Genomic DNA, 13,998 nt, shown 5'->3' on the forward strand with positions numbered 1-13,998 from the left:
TCTGCCCTCCTTCTTGGCCTGGGGGCTACCGGGAGCCCCTCCGGGACCCCGCTTCTGGCTGGCCGGGCGGAGGGGGCACGCGCTCACGCCCAGACTCTCTCTCTCCCCCAGACGGCTTCTACCTGCCCGCGCCGGGGGCTCCGGGCGCCCTGCACGCTCACGCGCCCTCCTCCAGGACCCCGGGCGGCCACTCCTCCAGCGCCCCGGCCAAAGGCTCTTCGCGGGAAGGTCCGGCCAGGGAGCGGGCGGGCCGCGGCGGGGAGCCGCCCGCGCTGTTCGGCAAGAAGGACCCGAGGGCCCGCGAGGAGGCTGCGGGGCCGCGCGGCGTGGTGGACCTGACCCAGGAGGCGCGGGCGGAGGGCCGCCAGGACCGCGGGCCCCCGCGCCTCGCCGAGCGCCTGTCGCCCTTCCTGGCCGAACTGGGGCCGCCGCGCGGGCCGGGCGCCGCCGCCGAGTGCAAGGGCAGGAACCCGCCGCCGCCGCCGCCGCCGCCGCCGCCGGCGCTGAGCCTCTGCAACGGCGCGGGCGACGCCGGGCTCCCCGCGCTGGTGGCCAAGGAGGCGGCGCGCCAGGACGAGAGCGCGCGGCTGCGGCGCGCAGAGGCCCTGCTGCCGGGGCCGTGCCCCTGCCCCTCGCCGCTCCCGCCGCCCAAGGGCCCGCCCGCGCCCCCCGCCGCCCCGGCCGGGGCGCCCGCCGGCGTCTATAGCATCTTCCCCGCGGCGGCGGCGGCGGCGGCGGCGCGCGAGCCGGGCCGCGAGCACCGCGTGGTGGCGCCCACTTTCGTGCCTTCCGTGGAGGCCTTCGACGAGCGCCCGGGGCCCATCCAGATCGCGTCGCAGGCGCGCGACGCCCGCGCCCGGGAGCGCGAGGCGGGCAGACCCGGCGTCCTGCAGGCGCCGCCCGGGTCCCCGCGGCCGCCCCCCGACCGGCCCGAGGCGCTCCGCGAGAAGAACTCGGTCATCCGCTCGCTCAAGCGGCCGCCGCCCGCGGAGGCCCCGCCGGCGCGGGCCGCGCGCGCCTCCCCGGACGCCAGGGCCTACCTGCCCGCCAAGGAGCTGCTCAAGCCCGAGGCCGAGCCGCGGGCCTGCGAGCGCGGGCCCCGCGGGCCCGCCGCCGCCGCGCCCCAGCAGGCCGCCAGGCTCTTCGGCCTGGAGCCCGCGCGGCCGCCCCCGCCCCCGCCCCCGCCCGCCGGCCCCGAGCCCAAGTGGAAGCCTTTCGAGCTGGGCACCTTCGCCACCACGCAGATGGCCGTGCTGGCCGCGCAGCACCACCACGCCAGCCGCGCCGAGGAGGAGGCGGCCGCCGCCGCCAAGAAGGCCTACCTGGACCCCGGGGGCGCGCTGCCCCGCGCCGCGGCCGCCTGCGCCAGGCCGGGCGCCGACGTGCACGCCGCGGCCCACGGGCCCGGGGAGGCCTCGGCCATGCAGAGCCTCATCAAGTACAGCGGCAGCTTCTCCCGCGAGGCCGCGGCCGTGCGCCCGGGCGGCTGCGGCAAGAAGAGCCCCTTTGGAGGCCTGGGCACCATGAAACCCGAGCCTGCCCCCACCACCGCGGGCGCCCCGCGCGCCCAGGCCCGCCTGCCACACGCGGGGGGCCCCGCGGCCGGTGGAGGCCGGCAGCTGAAGCGGGACCCGGAGAGGCCCGAGAGCGCCAAGGCTTTCGGGCGCGAGGGCTCTGGTGCCCAGGGAGAGGCGGAGGTGCGACACCCGCCCGTGGGCATTGCGGTGGCCGTGGCCCGGCAGAAGGACAGTGGCGGCGGTGGCCGGCTGGGGCCGGGGCTGGCGGACCAGGAGCGCTCCCTGTCGCTGAGCAACGTCAAAGGTGGGTCTTGGGTCCCACCTCTCACCTTCTCCTCGCTCCGCCCTCGCCTCCCAAACCCCGTCCACCTCTGCTTTCCATTTCTACCCGTCTCGGCCTCCTTGCACCCCCTTCTCCCCGCGCTCCTGCTGCCCTTCGTCCTTCACCCACTTGTGGGCTGTGGCTACTGTTGAAAAGTGTATTGCTTTTTCCATCATGCGCAGAGAAAAATGTGTAAAATGCAGGAAGGGAGGAAGAAGGAGAGGGATGATTGCTCTCTTTTCCCGAGATCCTGAACACTTCCAGATCTTTCCCTGCATTCATTTTCCTTTGTGACTGCTTGTATCGGCAGGGTTCCTAGAGCACACCCAATGCTGGTCCCTGCGCTCTTCACGCTTACAGTGTGGGTTTTCTCCCTCTCCCCTTTTGTGAAATCTTTATATAATTTTTTCACGGCCTCTACTATTCCGTCTAGAGCACACACCATAGTTCAGCCAAGCATTCCTCTCGTGGGCGTTTTCCCCCTTCTCTGATGTTTTTGTGTTTGGAGCGTTGCATTGAATATTTTTGTGCGTTTCACCTTCCTGATATTTTGAGTCGTTTTCTAAGAATAGGTTCCTAGGAACAGCCTGGCTCCAGGTCTTCAGTCCTCGGTCTTGGAGGGAGTAACTGCCTTATCTAGTTCATTGTTCCCTATGTGTAGTGTGGGACCTGGCGCTTAGTAGGTGTTTGGTAAATAAGCGAATGAGTGACCGAGTGTGATGGGTAGAAACTGGGTCCCTGTGTTCTCATACATCTTGACGTCCCGTACGTTAGTGCCTAAAAAAGACCATTGCTAATTTCGGTGGGGAAGAATGGTGCGTTTCTTTAGATTATTGGTGAAGTTGAATATTTTTCCGGAATGTGGTCGATTGTGTTTCTTTTTGTCCCTTGCACATGCGCTGTGGGAATGGGATTTTGGAGGGTTGATATTTGTGGCATTTTTGTTGGAACCGTGGACTTGGTCTGCCCATTGTTGAGTCAGGGACCCTTCCTACAGGTTGGGTGGGCACTGGGCTGTAGCCCCCACCTGGATGGTGTTTAGTGTGTTGTCGTGTGGGGTTGGGAGACTGGGGTAATGGCCCAGGAAGGCTGCTTCCCACTGTCCTTGCTCTTGTGACTTCGCAACAGTCAGCCTGGATTTCTTCTTCCCTGTGCTTCTGTTTCCAGTGTCCAGCCAGCTTCCCATACGCAGCTGGTTGCAAGCTTAGGCTTCACCCATGTCCTGGGCCCCTGTCTCTGGCAGCCACATGGCCCCCTTCCCTGCACCTCCCAGACTCTACTCCCGGAGGCTGCGTAGGCATCTTGGGTGAATGTCTCTTGGGACCCCATCCCTTTCTTGGCCTGGCCCCGCTGTGCCCACCTGTGATGACTGCTGGGCTTTAGCCTTGTTCCATGGTGGGTGGCCACTGTCCTGTCCCAGCCTCCTAGACCCCCTGTCTTAGCCCTGCTCTCCTGGGTGAGTGCAGTAAGGCACAGGGCCGCCCTGGGACTCCTGCTGGCCCTTGCCCCACACATTTGCATGCACGCTGTAGCTGCAGAGGGAGTGACACTTCATGGATGTTTGTTGAATGACTGAGTCCATGGTTTTTTGTGGAGCCTGACCAGGGAAGCCTGTCCTCTGACCCAGGGGGGCTGGCCTGAGGCACTGCCTCATTCTGGGATTGAAGGAGTGGATGACAGCCCTTGGTTAGAGGTGGCGGGCTTGTTGGTGGACAAGCCCTTCTGCTAGGATAGAGGTTTGCACCCGGGGACCCCTCTGGGAGGCCAGAGATCTCTCTGAGTCCTTTCCCTGAAGGACTGCTCGTGTGACATGGTGTTTCACCCCTGTTGGGGGCTCACAGTCCCCAGAGTACCTGCCCGTGTCCACGCGGTCCTGTGAGAGAGAGAATGTGTGTTTGACTATGTGTGAGAGAAAGTGTATGTGTGTGAGAGCAGGCATGTGAATGTGTGTGAGACCGTGTGAGCATGCGTGATGGTGTGTGTGACTGTGACAGGGTGTGTGTGACATGGACGGAGCGTTGACTGTGTGAGAGAAGATGTGTGACAGTGTGACTGTGTAAGGTGTGTGTGAGACAATAGGTGTGACTGGAGTGTGATGGTGAGTGACCGACTGACAGTGTGTGAATGAGTGTGTGAGAGAACTGCGTGTGAGACAGAGGTGCGTGTGAAGGTGTGTGCCTGTGTGTGATGGTGAGTGACTGTGACCGTGTGCGAATGAGTGTGTGAGAGAACTGCGTGTGAGACAGGTGTGTGTGTGAGAATGTGTGTGCCTGTGTGTGATGGTGAGTGACCGACCGTGACAGTGTGCGAATGAGTGTGTGAGAGAACTGCGTGTGAGACAGAGGTGCGGGTGTGAGAATGTGTGTGCCTGTGTGTGATGGTGAGTGACCGACCGTGACAGTGTGCGAATGAGTGTGAGAACTGCGTGTGAGACAGGTGCGGGTGTGAGAATGTGTGTGCCTGTGTGTGATGGTGAGTGACCGACCGTGACAGTGTGCGAATGAGTGTGAGAACTGCGTGTGAGACAGAGGTGCGTGTGTGAGAATGTGTGTGCCTGTGTGTGATGGTGAGTGACCGACCGTGACAGTGTGCGAATGAGTGTGTGAGAGAACTGCGTGTGAGACAGAGGTGCGTGTGTGAGAATGTGTGTGCCTGTATGTGATGGTGAGTGACCGACTGACAGTGTGTGAATGAGTGTGTGAGAGAACTGCATGTGAGACAGAGGTGCGTGTGAATGTGTGTGCCTGTGTGTGATGGTGACCAACCGTGACAGTGTGCGAATGTGTGTGTGAGAGAACTGCGTGTGAGACAGGTGCGTGTGAATGTGTGTGATGGTGAGTGACAGTGTGCAAATGAGTGTGTGAGAGAACTGCGTGTGAGACAGGTGTGTGTGTGAGAATGTGTGTGCCTGTGTGTGATGGTGAGTGACCGACCGTGACAGTGTGCGAATGAGTGTGTGAGAGAACTGCGTGTGAGACAGAGGTGCGTGTGAATGTGTGTGATGGTGAGTGACAGTGTGCAAATGAGTGTGTGAGAGAACTGCGTGTGAGACAGGTGTGTGTGTGAGAATGTGTGTGCCTGTGTGTGATGGTGAGTGACCGACCGTGACAGTGTGCGAATGAGTGTGTGAGAGAACTGCGTGTGAGACAGAGGTGAGTGTGAATGTGTGTGATGGTGAGTGACAGTGTGCAAATGAGTGTGTGAGAGAACTGCGTGTGAGACAGGTGTGTGTGTGAGAATGTGTGTGCCTGTGTGTGATGGTGAGTGACCGACCGTGACAGTGTGCGAATGAGTGTGTGAGAGAACTGCGTGTGAGACAGAGGTGCGTGTGAATGTGTGTGATGGTGAGTGACAGTGTGCAAATGAGTGTGTGAGAGAACTGCGTGTGAGACAGGTGTGTGTGTGAGAATGTGTGTGCCTGTGTGTGATGGTGAGTGACCGACCGTGACCGTGTGCGAATGAGTGTGTGAGAGAAGTGCGTGTGAGACAGAGGTGCGTGTGAGAGTGACCCTGTGTGACGATGATAGTGCGTGTGACTGGCAGTGACCGTGTGACCGTGTGTGACTGTAGGAGTGTGAGCGACTGTGTGACGTTCTATGTGGCAGTATGTGTGACTGACCCTGACCGTGTGACCGTGTGTGAGAGAATGTGTGTGAGAGCGACCTTGTGTGATGGTGACCGTGTGACAGTGTGTCCGATAGTATGTACGAAAGTGACGGTGTGTGACTGACAGTGTGTGACTGAGTGACTCAGAGTGACAGCGTGTGACGGTGTGTGTGTGTGTGACAGTGTGGGGAGGGAGGGAGGACCTGACGGGTTAGGGATGAGACATTCAGGCATTGGTTTGTCACTGCCAGCCATTGAGAAGTAGGCAGCTGGGTTCTTTTCCTTAACCCAGTTCCCATAAGGAGTAGTGGTTTTTCCCAATCCTGGCACCCTTGGGGGAGGGCAGGGGTTGGGGGCACCCCCTGGCCGAGGGGGCTGGTCGTCAGCCTGCATCTCCTGGTCTCTTCCCATCTTCCCCGTCTCCTTGAACTTTTGGGGAGGGCCTTCTGCTGGTCAGTGGATTCAGATCCGGTCTTTGCCTCATCAGCTACGTGACCTTAAGCAGGAGGCCTGAACCTTCCGGGCCCCGGTGTCCACGCTGACCATGCGGCTGCTGGGCACATAGTAGGGGCTTCATAAACAGGCCGGCCTTGTCTTTGCTCGCGTTCAGCGTGTTGGGGTCTGAGAGCTGCTGACAGTGTCCGTGAGTCCTAGATCCTTCCAGAGAAATGCCCCCGGGGGCCCACATGGGCCCAGAACTGGACCAAGGACAGGCATGACCTGCAGCCGTGAGCCCCAGTGACCGGTGGTGCGTGCCCGGAAGCCCAGCACAGCTGCTGTCCTTCAGCGGGCGGCCGTGGGCGAACCCCCCTCGCAGGAGGATCTGTGGCTCTCGCAGCTTCCCCCGCGTCGAGAGCGGGCTCTGCGGGGGTGAAGTGACTGGCCCAGGGTCCCTGGGCTGGAAGAAGCAGGCTGAGCTTGAACACTCGGCCCAGGCCTGTGGCTCCTACCTCTTCCTCTTGCCTGTTGGTGTCACCCTGTGGTGGAGGCAGCGGGGGGCGGTGGGGGTACGCCCGTGTCGCCCCAGGCAGAGCTGGGGTCGTGCAGGTGTAAGCAGCGACGGCCCGCTCCTAGAGCGTGCTCAGTCGGCCTGAGCTGGTGGCAGCCACGTGTGCCCGAATGTTCACGGAGGCCGTGGGAACCAGGCCTCGGTCTCGGCCTCGGCCTAGATTGGAGAGGCTGTGGCCGCGTGGCTCCGGGCCTGGCGGCAGGGCTGCAGATGGGTCACGACAGCTGTGCCATTTCCTGAGCACCAGTCCCGTGCCCGCTGTGTGCGAGGTGCAGGAGGCTCAGCCTGAAGACCCGCTCAGGCGCCCATCCCAGCCAGGAAAGCCTGCTTGTCAGGCAGTGGTGGGACCTGGGCAGTGTGCTTTGCCTTCCTGTGCCTCAGTTTTCTAATCTAGAGTGGGACGAGGGCTGGGACCCACCTCCTGGGTGATGACCCCCGAGTGAGTGCATGGAGAAGATCTAGGGTCCTGCCGGGCACAGAAGGGCTGGGGTGAGGTCTTGTGGCTCTGGGACCGGCCCCACATGCCTGGCTCATGGAGGAGCTGATCTCCCACCAGCCTGGAACTCAGCATGGAGGAGTGATGGGCCCTTTGGTTCACTCTTCCTCTGGCTTCTCCTCCCACCTCGAACAAAATCTAAACCACGTTCCCTTCCATAGCCTCCAAGACCCTACAGTCTGTACCCACCTCTTCTGTGGTTTCATCCCTAGCACCTCTCTTAGTATTCTCTCTAGCCACCACAGTTTCCTTGATGTGGCACACTTCTGCCCCAGGGCCTTTGTACTTGCTATTCCTGCTGCATAGCTCATTCTTCCTGTAGATATCCACAGGACTCCTTCTTTTTTTCCTTCTTTCATTCCCCTGCATATTTATCGAGCAGCTTCCCTTGTGCGGAGTGTTATGTAGGGAAGAGGTACACAGCCAGGAGTGGGACTTCTTGAACCAGAGCGGTACATAGGCTCATGGAGGAGGCAGATGGTGAACAAGCAGCAAGCAGGATAGTAGCACGTTGTGGTTAGTGCTGGGAGGGAGACAAATAAGGGAGCTTGATGGAGGAGAGGTGGTCAGGGAGGGCTTCCTGGAGAAGGGGGCATTTAAGCTAAGCTGTCGGGAGAGGCTGAGTAGTCTAGGGTAGAGCTGTAGTCCAGCCAAGCCTGGGGTGAGGTAGTGGGGGCATGTCACAGTTCTTCGTAGACCAGCCAAATTTGGAGGGAGCTGTCTGGGGCTCTTGACTTGAGTGACCTTGGGGCTGCTGGGTGCTCCAGGATGGGTGGGCCAACAGCCAGGTTTGGGTGGGAGATGGGGCCTGGGATGGGAAGCCACTGATACCCTGAGCGGTTGGTGACAGCCATGGCAATGGAGAGGCATCGGGCCAGAGGACAGTGGACTTGGAGCCGGGCTACTCTGTGGGCACTTGTCCCTTTCGGGGACTCCAGGAATTAGTGCCAAACCCTGTCCCTGAGTCCAGGGTGGCCCGGGGAGTGTGAGGCCATCTCCTTCGGGAGAAGGAAGCTGGGGCACACACGCTGATTTCCCAGCCCAGCCACAGGACTCCGGGTGGCCCTCCACACTTTGGCCCTGCCTGAAGCCCGGGCTGCCCTTCTGGACCTCACTACCCCGGGGGATCCCTGAACAGGGCCCCTTCCAGTCCTTCGTGAAGTGGCCCGGGGGGCTCAGGGTCCCTTTGGATATAGGAACCACACTGACACCGGAGGCCCGGGGCAGGTTGGCTGGGTCTCACCCCAACCTGGCTGTGGCATTGCTCTCCCACTGAGGGCCTCTCCCCTGCCTGCCACGGGCAGGGAGGGCTCGCAGAGACTGAGCCGGCGTACACGATGTCTACTCAGTGCCTTTGCCGGGCGCGGCCTGCATGAATGATTTAGTGGGCGGCTAGGGATGTACCTCGGTGTCCCACAGGGGCAGGCTGTGAAGCCATGCGCTCTCTTGCCCGCCCTCACTCCTGCCTGGCCGCTGGATGCCCCCGTTGTTGACATTGCTCCACTGAATGCTCCCTGCGCTTCCCCTCGTCCTGGCCCACCTCTGGAACTTCTGGGCCGTCCTCACGGTGCTCTCGCTGTCCCAGTGTCTCCAGCCGCCTCTGGGACATGCTCTCTCCGCAGTGCTAGGCTGCTGGCTGTCCCCCTGTGGACTTGGTCCATGGGCACGTGGGTTTGGGTCGCCGCCGTGCCCTCTCTCGGGGCTCCTGCCCTTCGTCTTGGGGTTGGCAGGCTTCCGCCTTCCTGAAAGGACAGGGAGAAGCCCTTAGACCCCTGAGCCTCTCCTGGGGGCTCTGTTCTTTGCTAGCTCCTGGTTTTGGGGGTGCAGAGGGGAGAAAAGGGGAGATGCCCGATGGCAGCATTCCAAGTGGGGTCCTTGCACACGAGGGCCACGAGTGGGGGGGGCCGCTGCTGGACCCCTTGTCTCCTGCACAGCGGTCACACCTGAATGCCGGGGCGGGGGGGCTGGGAGTGGCTTCCTTCCCGAGCACACCTCCCAGTGCTGCTGGGTCTCCCAAGATGCGGGTGAGAGAGCCCCAGCCCCAGTACGTTTCTCTTTTGAGAAGAGCCTCAGGTGCTTCCGCCTCCCGTGCCCCAGCCTGGCCACTGGGCTGCCACACGTGTCCCGAGTTCTGGCTCACTGAGTAAGAGGGGCTGGGGCAGGAGCTGGAGGAAGGTGACAGGGCGAGGGGAGACGGAGCAGTCGGTGGGTGCCCTCCACGGGCTCCTGCCCTCCCCCACCCCCCTTTAGTTCAATGGCTGAGTGCCAGGCTGGGCTCGGGGACCCGCCTCCTGTGCTCTGAGGGGTCTCGGGGGGCCGGGCAGCTCAGGGGTGGTACAGCGGTCCCATCCTGGGTGGGTGGTGCATGCTGGGCACCAGGGCAGGGACGGGGGAGCCCAAGTGGCAGCTCCCACATTTTGCACTCATCCCCACGTGGATCGTGTTTTCTCTGGTTTTATTTTCCCGTCTCGATTTTAGAGAGATGAGCCGTATGTCTGCAGCGGCCAGAACCGTGACGGGACCTCAGTGGCGCTTAAGGGTGGCGGCTGATTCCCTGGGACCTGGGTCTGGCTGTGCCGCTCTTCTGGCTGGGGGCTTCCCCTCCTTCCTACCCACCCCGCCCCCAGCGTTTGGCTTGCTGCGCTGGTGGGGGCTCCCTGTGCGAGTTACAGATAGGCCCTCTGCAGGCTGTGGGGGGGCCTGGTGCCGAGGACGTCTGGCCAGGCGGGGGGCTTGCTGGGGCCCCGGGCTGGGGGCTCATCACCTGCCCGCTCCCCTCAGGGCACAGCCGAGCCGATGGTGACTGTGGGGACGAGAGGACCAGGCACCGGGAGGAGCGGCTGTTGGGGGCGCGGCTGGACCGAGACCAGGAGAAGTTGCTCAGGTGGGGGCTTGGGGGCCACCCGGGGCCGGGGCGGGATGACCCTACGTGGGCGCGCGGCCTCTTGTCCCAAGAGCGGGAGCCACCCTGGCCCATGACCCTGATCCTAGGCCAGATGGCCCCACAGCCCCTCTCCAGCGAGTGTGGGTCCCCCCTCCTGCAGGAGGCCTTTGGGGCCCTTCTTTTCTGAGCCAGAGCTGGTTCCTCTTTATGCTGGGTGTCTGCTGGGCATTCGGTGTGACACCCCTCCTCTCCCACATCCCCCCGGCCCATGGGGCTGTTGCCAATGCCTGTTTCCCTTCCAGAGAAAGTAAGGAGCTGGCTGACCTGGCCCGCTTGCACCCCACCAGCTGCGCTGCTAACGGCCTGAACCCCAACCTCATGGTGACTGGTGGCCCATCACTGGCAGGCTCCGGGCGCTGGTCTGCCGACCCCGCAGCCCATCTGGCCACTCACCCCTGGCTGCCCCGCTCGGGCAGCACGTCCATGTGGCTCGCTGGACACCCCTATGGTAAGTGTGGGGTGGGCGACTTCGCCCTTATCTGGTGGTTGAGGATAAGAGTGGGCCTGACGTGTTTCTTGCCTGGAGCTTGGGGCTGGTGGCCGGTGCCGGGGCAGGACTGTGGGACCCACGCCCAGAGCTGGCTGCTGTCTTCCTTTGTCTTCCTCGCTTCCTCTCCCCACACTTCAGCTCCCTTGTGTGTCTGAAGAGGGCGGTTACTACGACACCCTCCTTGCGGGGGTCCCTCTGCTGAGCCCATTTGGAGGTGGTGCCCAGGGGTGGGTGGCTGTGGACATGCTTGCAGCTTGTCAGCCCTCAGCTTCCTGCATGGAGGCCTCAGGAGGTGGGGGTCTGGGGAGCGGACAGAAAGGGGGTGGGCCTGGGCCCCTGGCCTCTGGCATTTGACGCAGGCCTGGGTCTCTCCTAGGCTTGGGCCCACCACCTCTGCACCAGGGCATGGCACCTGCCTTCCCGCCTGGCCTGGGAGGCTCCCTGCCGTCGGCCTACCAGTTCGTGAGGGACCCCCAGTCGGGGCAGCTGGTGGTCATTCCCAGCGATCACCTGCCTCACTTTGGTAAGTGGTGGCCTTTGGGTGGGGGGCAGTGGCCGTGGTAGCCCCACCTGGAGAGACTGACCCAGATGCCAGGGGCCTTCTTTGGTGGGGGGGGTGTCCGGCCAGGATAATGGGGTAGGAGGCAGACCGGGGCTTCGAGGATGTTCTGATGTCCGTGGTTTCCCTGTGTCATAAAGCCATCGGGATCCTTGTTTTGATGAGCTCCTACCCAGAACCAGTGCAGGCTTTCCTGGGGCCCGGACCCCCCACCCTGGCGCCTCCCATCCCTCGGGAGTCCACTTGGCAGCCCACTGGGTGTGGGGGGAGGAAGGGCTTGGAGTCCCCGTGTCAGCATGCTCCCGCTGTAAGGGTCCTGGGACATCCCACCTGGGGTGTGCACGGGGGCCCTTGTCCCCTGGGCCCGGGAGGTGGGTGCAGAGGGAGGCCCGGGCCAGCCCTGCCCCGCCTCTGCGGTGGGCCGACGGGGGCGCTGGGCGGCGGGTGCAGCCTCACTGTGCGTCCTGCCCCTAGCGGAGCTGATGGAGCGGGCCACGGCGCCGCCGCTCTGGGCTGCCCTGTACCCGCCGGGCCGCGGCCCCCTGCACCACGCCCAGCAGCTGCAGCTCTTCTCCCAGCAGCGCTTCCTCCGGCAGCAGGAGCTCCTGTACTTGCAGCAGCAGGCGGCCCAGGCCCTGGAGCTGCAGAGGAGCGCCCAGCTCGTGGTGAGTGGGGTGGTGGCTGCAGGGGGACCAGAGGCAGAACCTCAGCAGTTTCGAACTGTGAGGGAGAAAAGGTGGCAGGGGCTGGCGGTCAGGGAGGGCCAGCTGGAGGGGGGAGCATCTGCCCACAGGCCTGAAACAGTAGACCACGGATAAGCCCTTCGGGCAGAGGGAACAGTGTGAGCAAGGCCCAGAGGCAGATGGAGGCTGGCAGGGGCAGGGTGCGGGGAGCAGCGGGGAAACTGAGGCAGGAGAGGCCGCCTGCTGGACTGGGCAAGTTTGCATAGGACGCTGAAGAGATGCCAGAGCTCCGGCTGTTTCCTGAGCCCAGCCTGACCACCTCCTCGAGCCTGCTGGCCGGGCTGCCCGCTCCGCGTCCCGGCTCCCTTTTCAGGCCGGGGCTGGCCTCTGACCGCCACGTGGACTGATCCCGTAAGATGGGAGACACGAGGGGTTCCCTGTGTGGGTGTACTCCCGAAAGCCTGCGGCCCTCCTGCCTCCTTGCAGGCGTTCCAGGACATCTGTCCTCTGCTTGGCCTTGTCCCTTTTCCTTTGTGTAGTGGCCACCCCAGAGGAGTCGGCCGAGGTGGCCCAGGCAGCAGGCAGGGCCCGGGGTTTGAACCTTGGCTCTGGCATATCTGGCTCTGTGCCCTTGGGTATATGACTTCACTTCACTTCGGTTTCCTCCTTGGGAAAGTGGAGTTGCTAGTAATTCTGCGTCATCAGGATTGTTCAGTGAGATTTAATAATCAGGAGAGTGGCTGGTGCTGGGAGCATTTCTTCTCAGTGTGTTTTCTCTGTTGATGGCCTGGCTCCCTGCCCGGCCCCCCCCCCCCATGAGCTCTGGCTGTCCTCAAGCAGCCCCCTCCCATTGCCTCAAAAGGCATCAAATGTAGGAAGGGGCCCCCCCTGCACAGGCATTTTGAGACCCAAAGGTGATAAGGCAGGAGAGCACTCCGTAGGTAATGAGTTTTCCGTGAATGTAGCTATTCTAATGCCATCAAAGTGCGGGGAGTGGGGCAGCTCCATCATCAGGAGCCTCTTGCCTCTGCTCTGCCTTCTCTGTCCTGACTGCAAGGCTCCCAGCAGGGCCAGGGTCTGGACTGCAGGCCCCCCCCCCCCCCGCCCCCGCCCCCGCAGCCCCATCTGGGGTTCCACAAGGAACGCTGTGCTTGTTACACGCGGGTCATGGCAGAATGTCCATAGCAGGCTGGAAGGGTGGGCAGCCTGCACCCTGGACCCCGCTCGAGGGGACCCCGGGGACAGGGCAGGTGCTGGGTGATGGTTCCTGCTGTGTTGACCCCGCCTGGCGGCCCCCTCCCCAGCAGGAGCGGCTGAAGGCCCAGGAACATCGGGTGGAGATGGAGGAGAAGGTGAGCAAGCGGAGCCTGGAGGCTGCAGGCAAGGCCGGCCTGGCTGCCGCGGGCCCTGGGCTGCTGCCTCGGAAGCCCCCCGGCCTGGCCACCGGCCCTACGGGCGCCTACGGCAAGGCCATGAGCCCGCCGCCATCTCCCCGCGCTTCCCCTGTGGCTGCCCTGAAGGCCAAAGTCATCCAGAAACTGGAGGATGTATCCAAGGCGCCCACGTACGCCTACCCCGCCACGCCCAGCTCCCACCCCAGCAGCCCGCCGCCCGCCTCCCCGCCGCCCACTGCTGGCATCACCCGCAAGGAGGAAGCACCCGAGAACGTCGTGGAGAAGAAGGACTTGGAGCTGGAGAAGGAAGCCCCCAGCCCCTTCCAGGCCTTGTTCTCGGGTAGGAGTGCGGCTCAGACCCCTGGGGGCCGCGTGCTGCCCAGACTGGAGTCGGCTCTGGCTCTGGTGGAGCTGCCCCCCGCTGGGGCACTGACCCTCCATTTGTCCGGCCCTTCCTTCCTTCCTCTGTCTCTGCTGGGTACCTGCCATGCACCGGGCCTGCCACCAGGCTCTGGAATGAACGCAGGGGCATGTGGGTCAGCCACGGCCTCTCTCGGGCCTCTCTCGGGCCCCGCCTCAGGGGCACGGTCAGGGAAACGGGCGTTACATTAGAACCGCCCTTAGGGGGTGCTCGGGTGGCTCAGGCTGTTAAGCGTCTGACTCTTGATCTCAGCGTCACGAGTTCAAGCCCCACGTTGGGCTCCATGCTGGGCGTGGAAGCTACTTAAAGGGAAAAACAAAAACTATTTCCAAAGGACTTGTTCTGAGAGTTAAGCGAAGTAAGAACCGTAAGGCACATGGCTGGCTCACGGGAGGTGCTGGGTTGTCACAGCGATAACAGCATGGGACTCCCCCATTTGGCCCCCCCCCCCCCCGCCGGCCTGTGTCAGTGGGACGTGCAGCAGGTAGCCTTAATGGCGTCCCTCCTCCCTGGTGGCTGTTGAGAGTGTGAGAGCATGCTTGGGAGGGTGTGAGTTC

At 63.1% G+C, this 13,998-nt stretch overlaps 1 protein-coding gene across 9 annotated transcripts in view; it reads left to right on the forward strand.

The window, feature by feature from the left end:
• The window catches only part of TNRC18 (trinucleotide repeat containing 18), an 88,083-nt gene that overhangs the window by 27,920 nt on the left and 46,165 nt on the right, over positions 1 to 13,998 (forward strand). For 8 of the 9 annotated variants that reach the window (XM_064593348.1, XM_064593340.1, XM_064593345.1 and 5 more), the window contains 6 exons: positions 112 to 1,821; positions 9,732 to 9,834; positions 10,137 to 10,342; positions 10,761 to 10,907; positions 11,418 to 11,608; positions 12,931 to 13,360. In XM_064593348.1, the coding sequence (XP_064449418.1) occupies positions 112 to 1,821; positions 9,732 to 9,834; positions 10,137 to 10,342; positions 10,761 to 10,907; positions 11,418 to 11,608; positions 12,931 to 13,360 (2,787 nt within the window). The remainder of the gene's footprint in view (positions 1 to 111; positions 1,822 to 9,731; positions 9,835 to 10,136; positions 10,343 to 10,760; positions 10,908 to 11,417; positions 11,609 to 12,930; positions 13,361 to 13,998) is intronic. The other variant, XM_064593341.1, reaches the window with a different exon arrangement.

Source organism: Mirounga angustirostris, unplaced genomic scaffold (genome assembly GCF_029215605.1).
Source record: "Mirounga angustirostris isolate CCGP_5_RB_7025 unplaced genomic scaffold, mMirAng1.0.hap1 SCAF_5, whole genome shotgun sequence".
Classification (NCBI taxonomy): Eukaryota; Metazoa; Chordata; class Mammalia; order Carnivora; family Phocidae; genus Mirounga; species Mirounga angustirostris.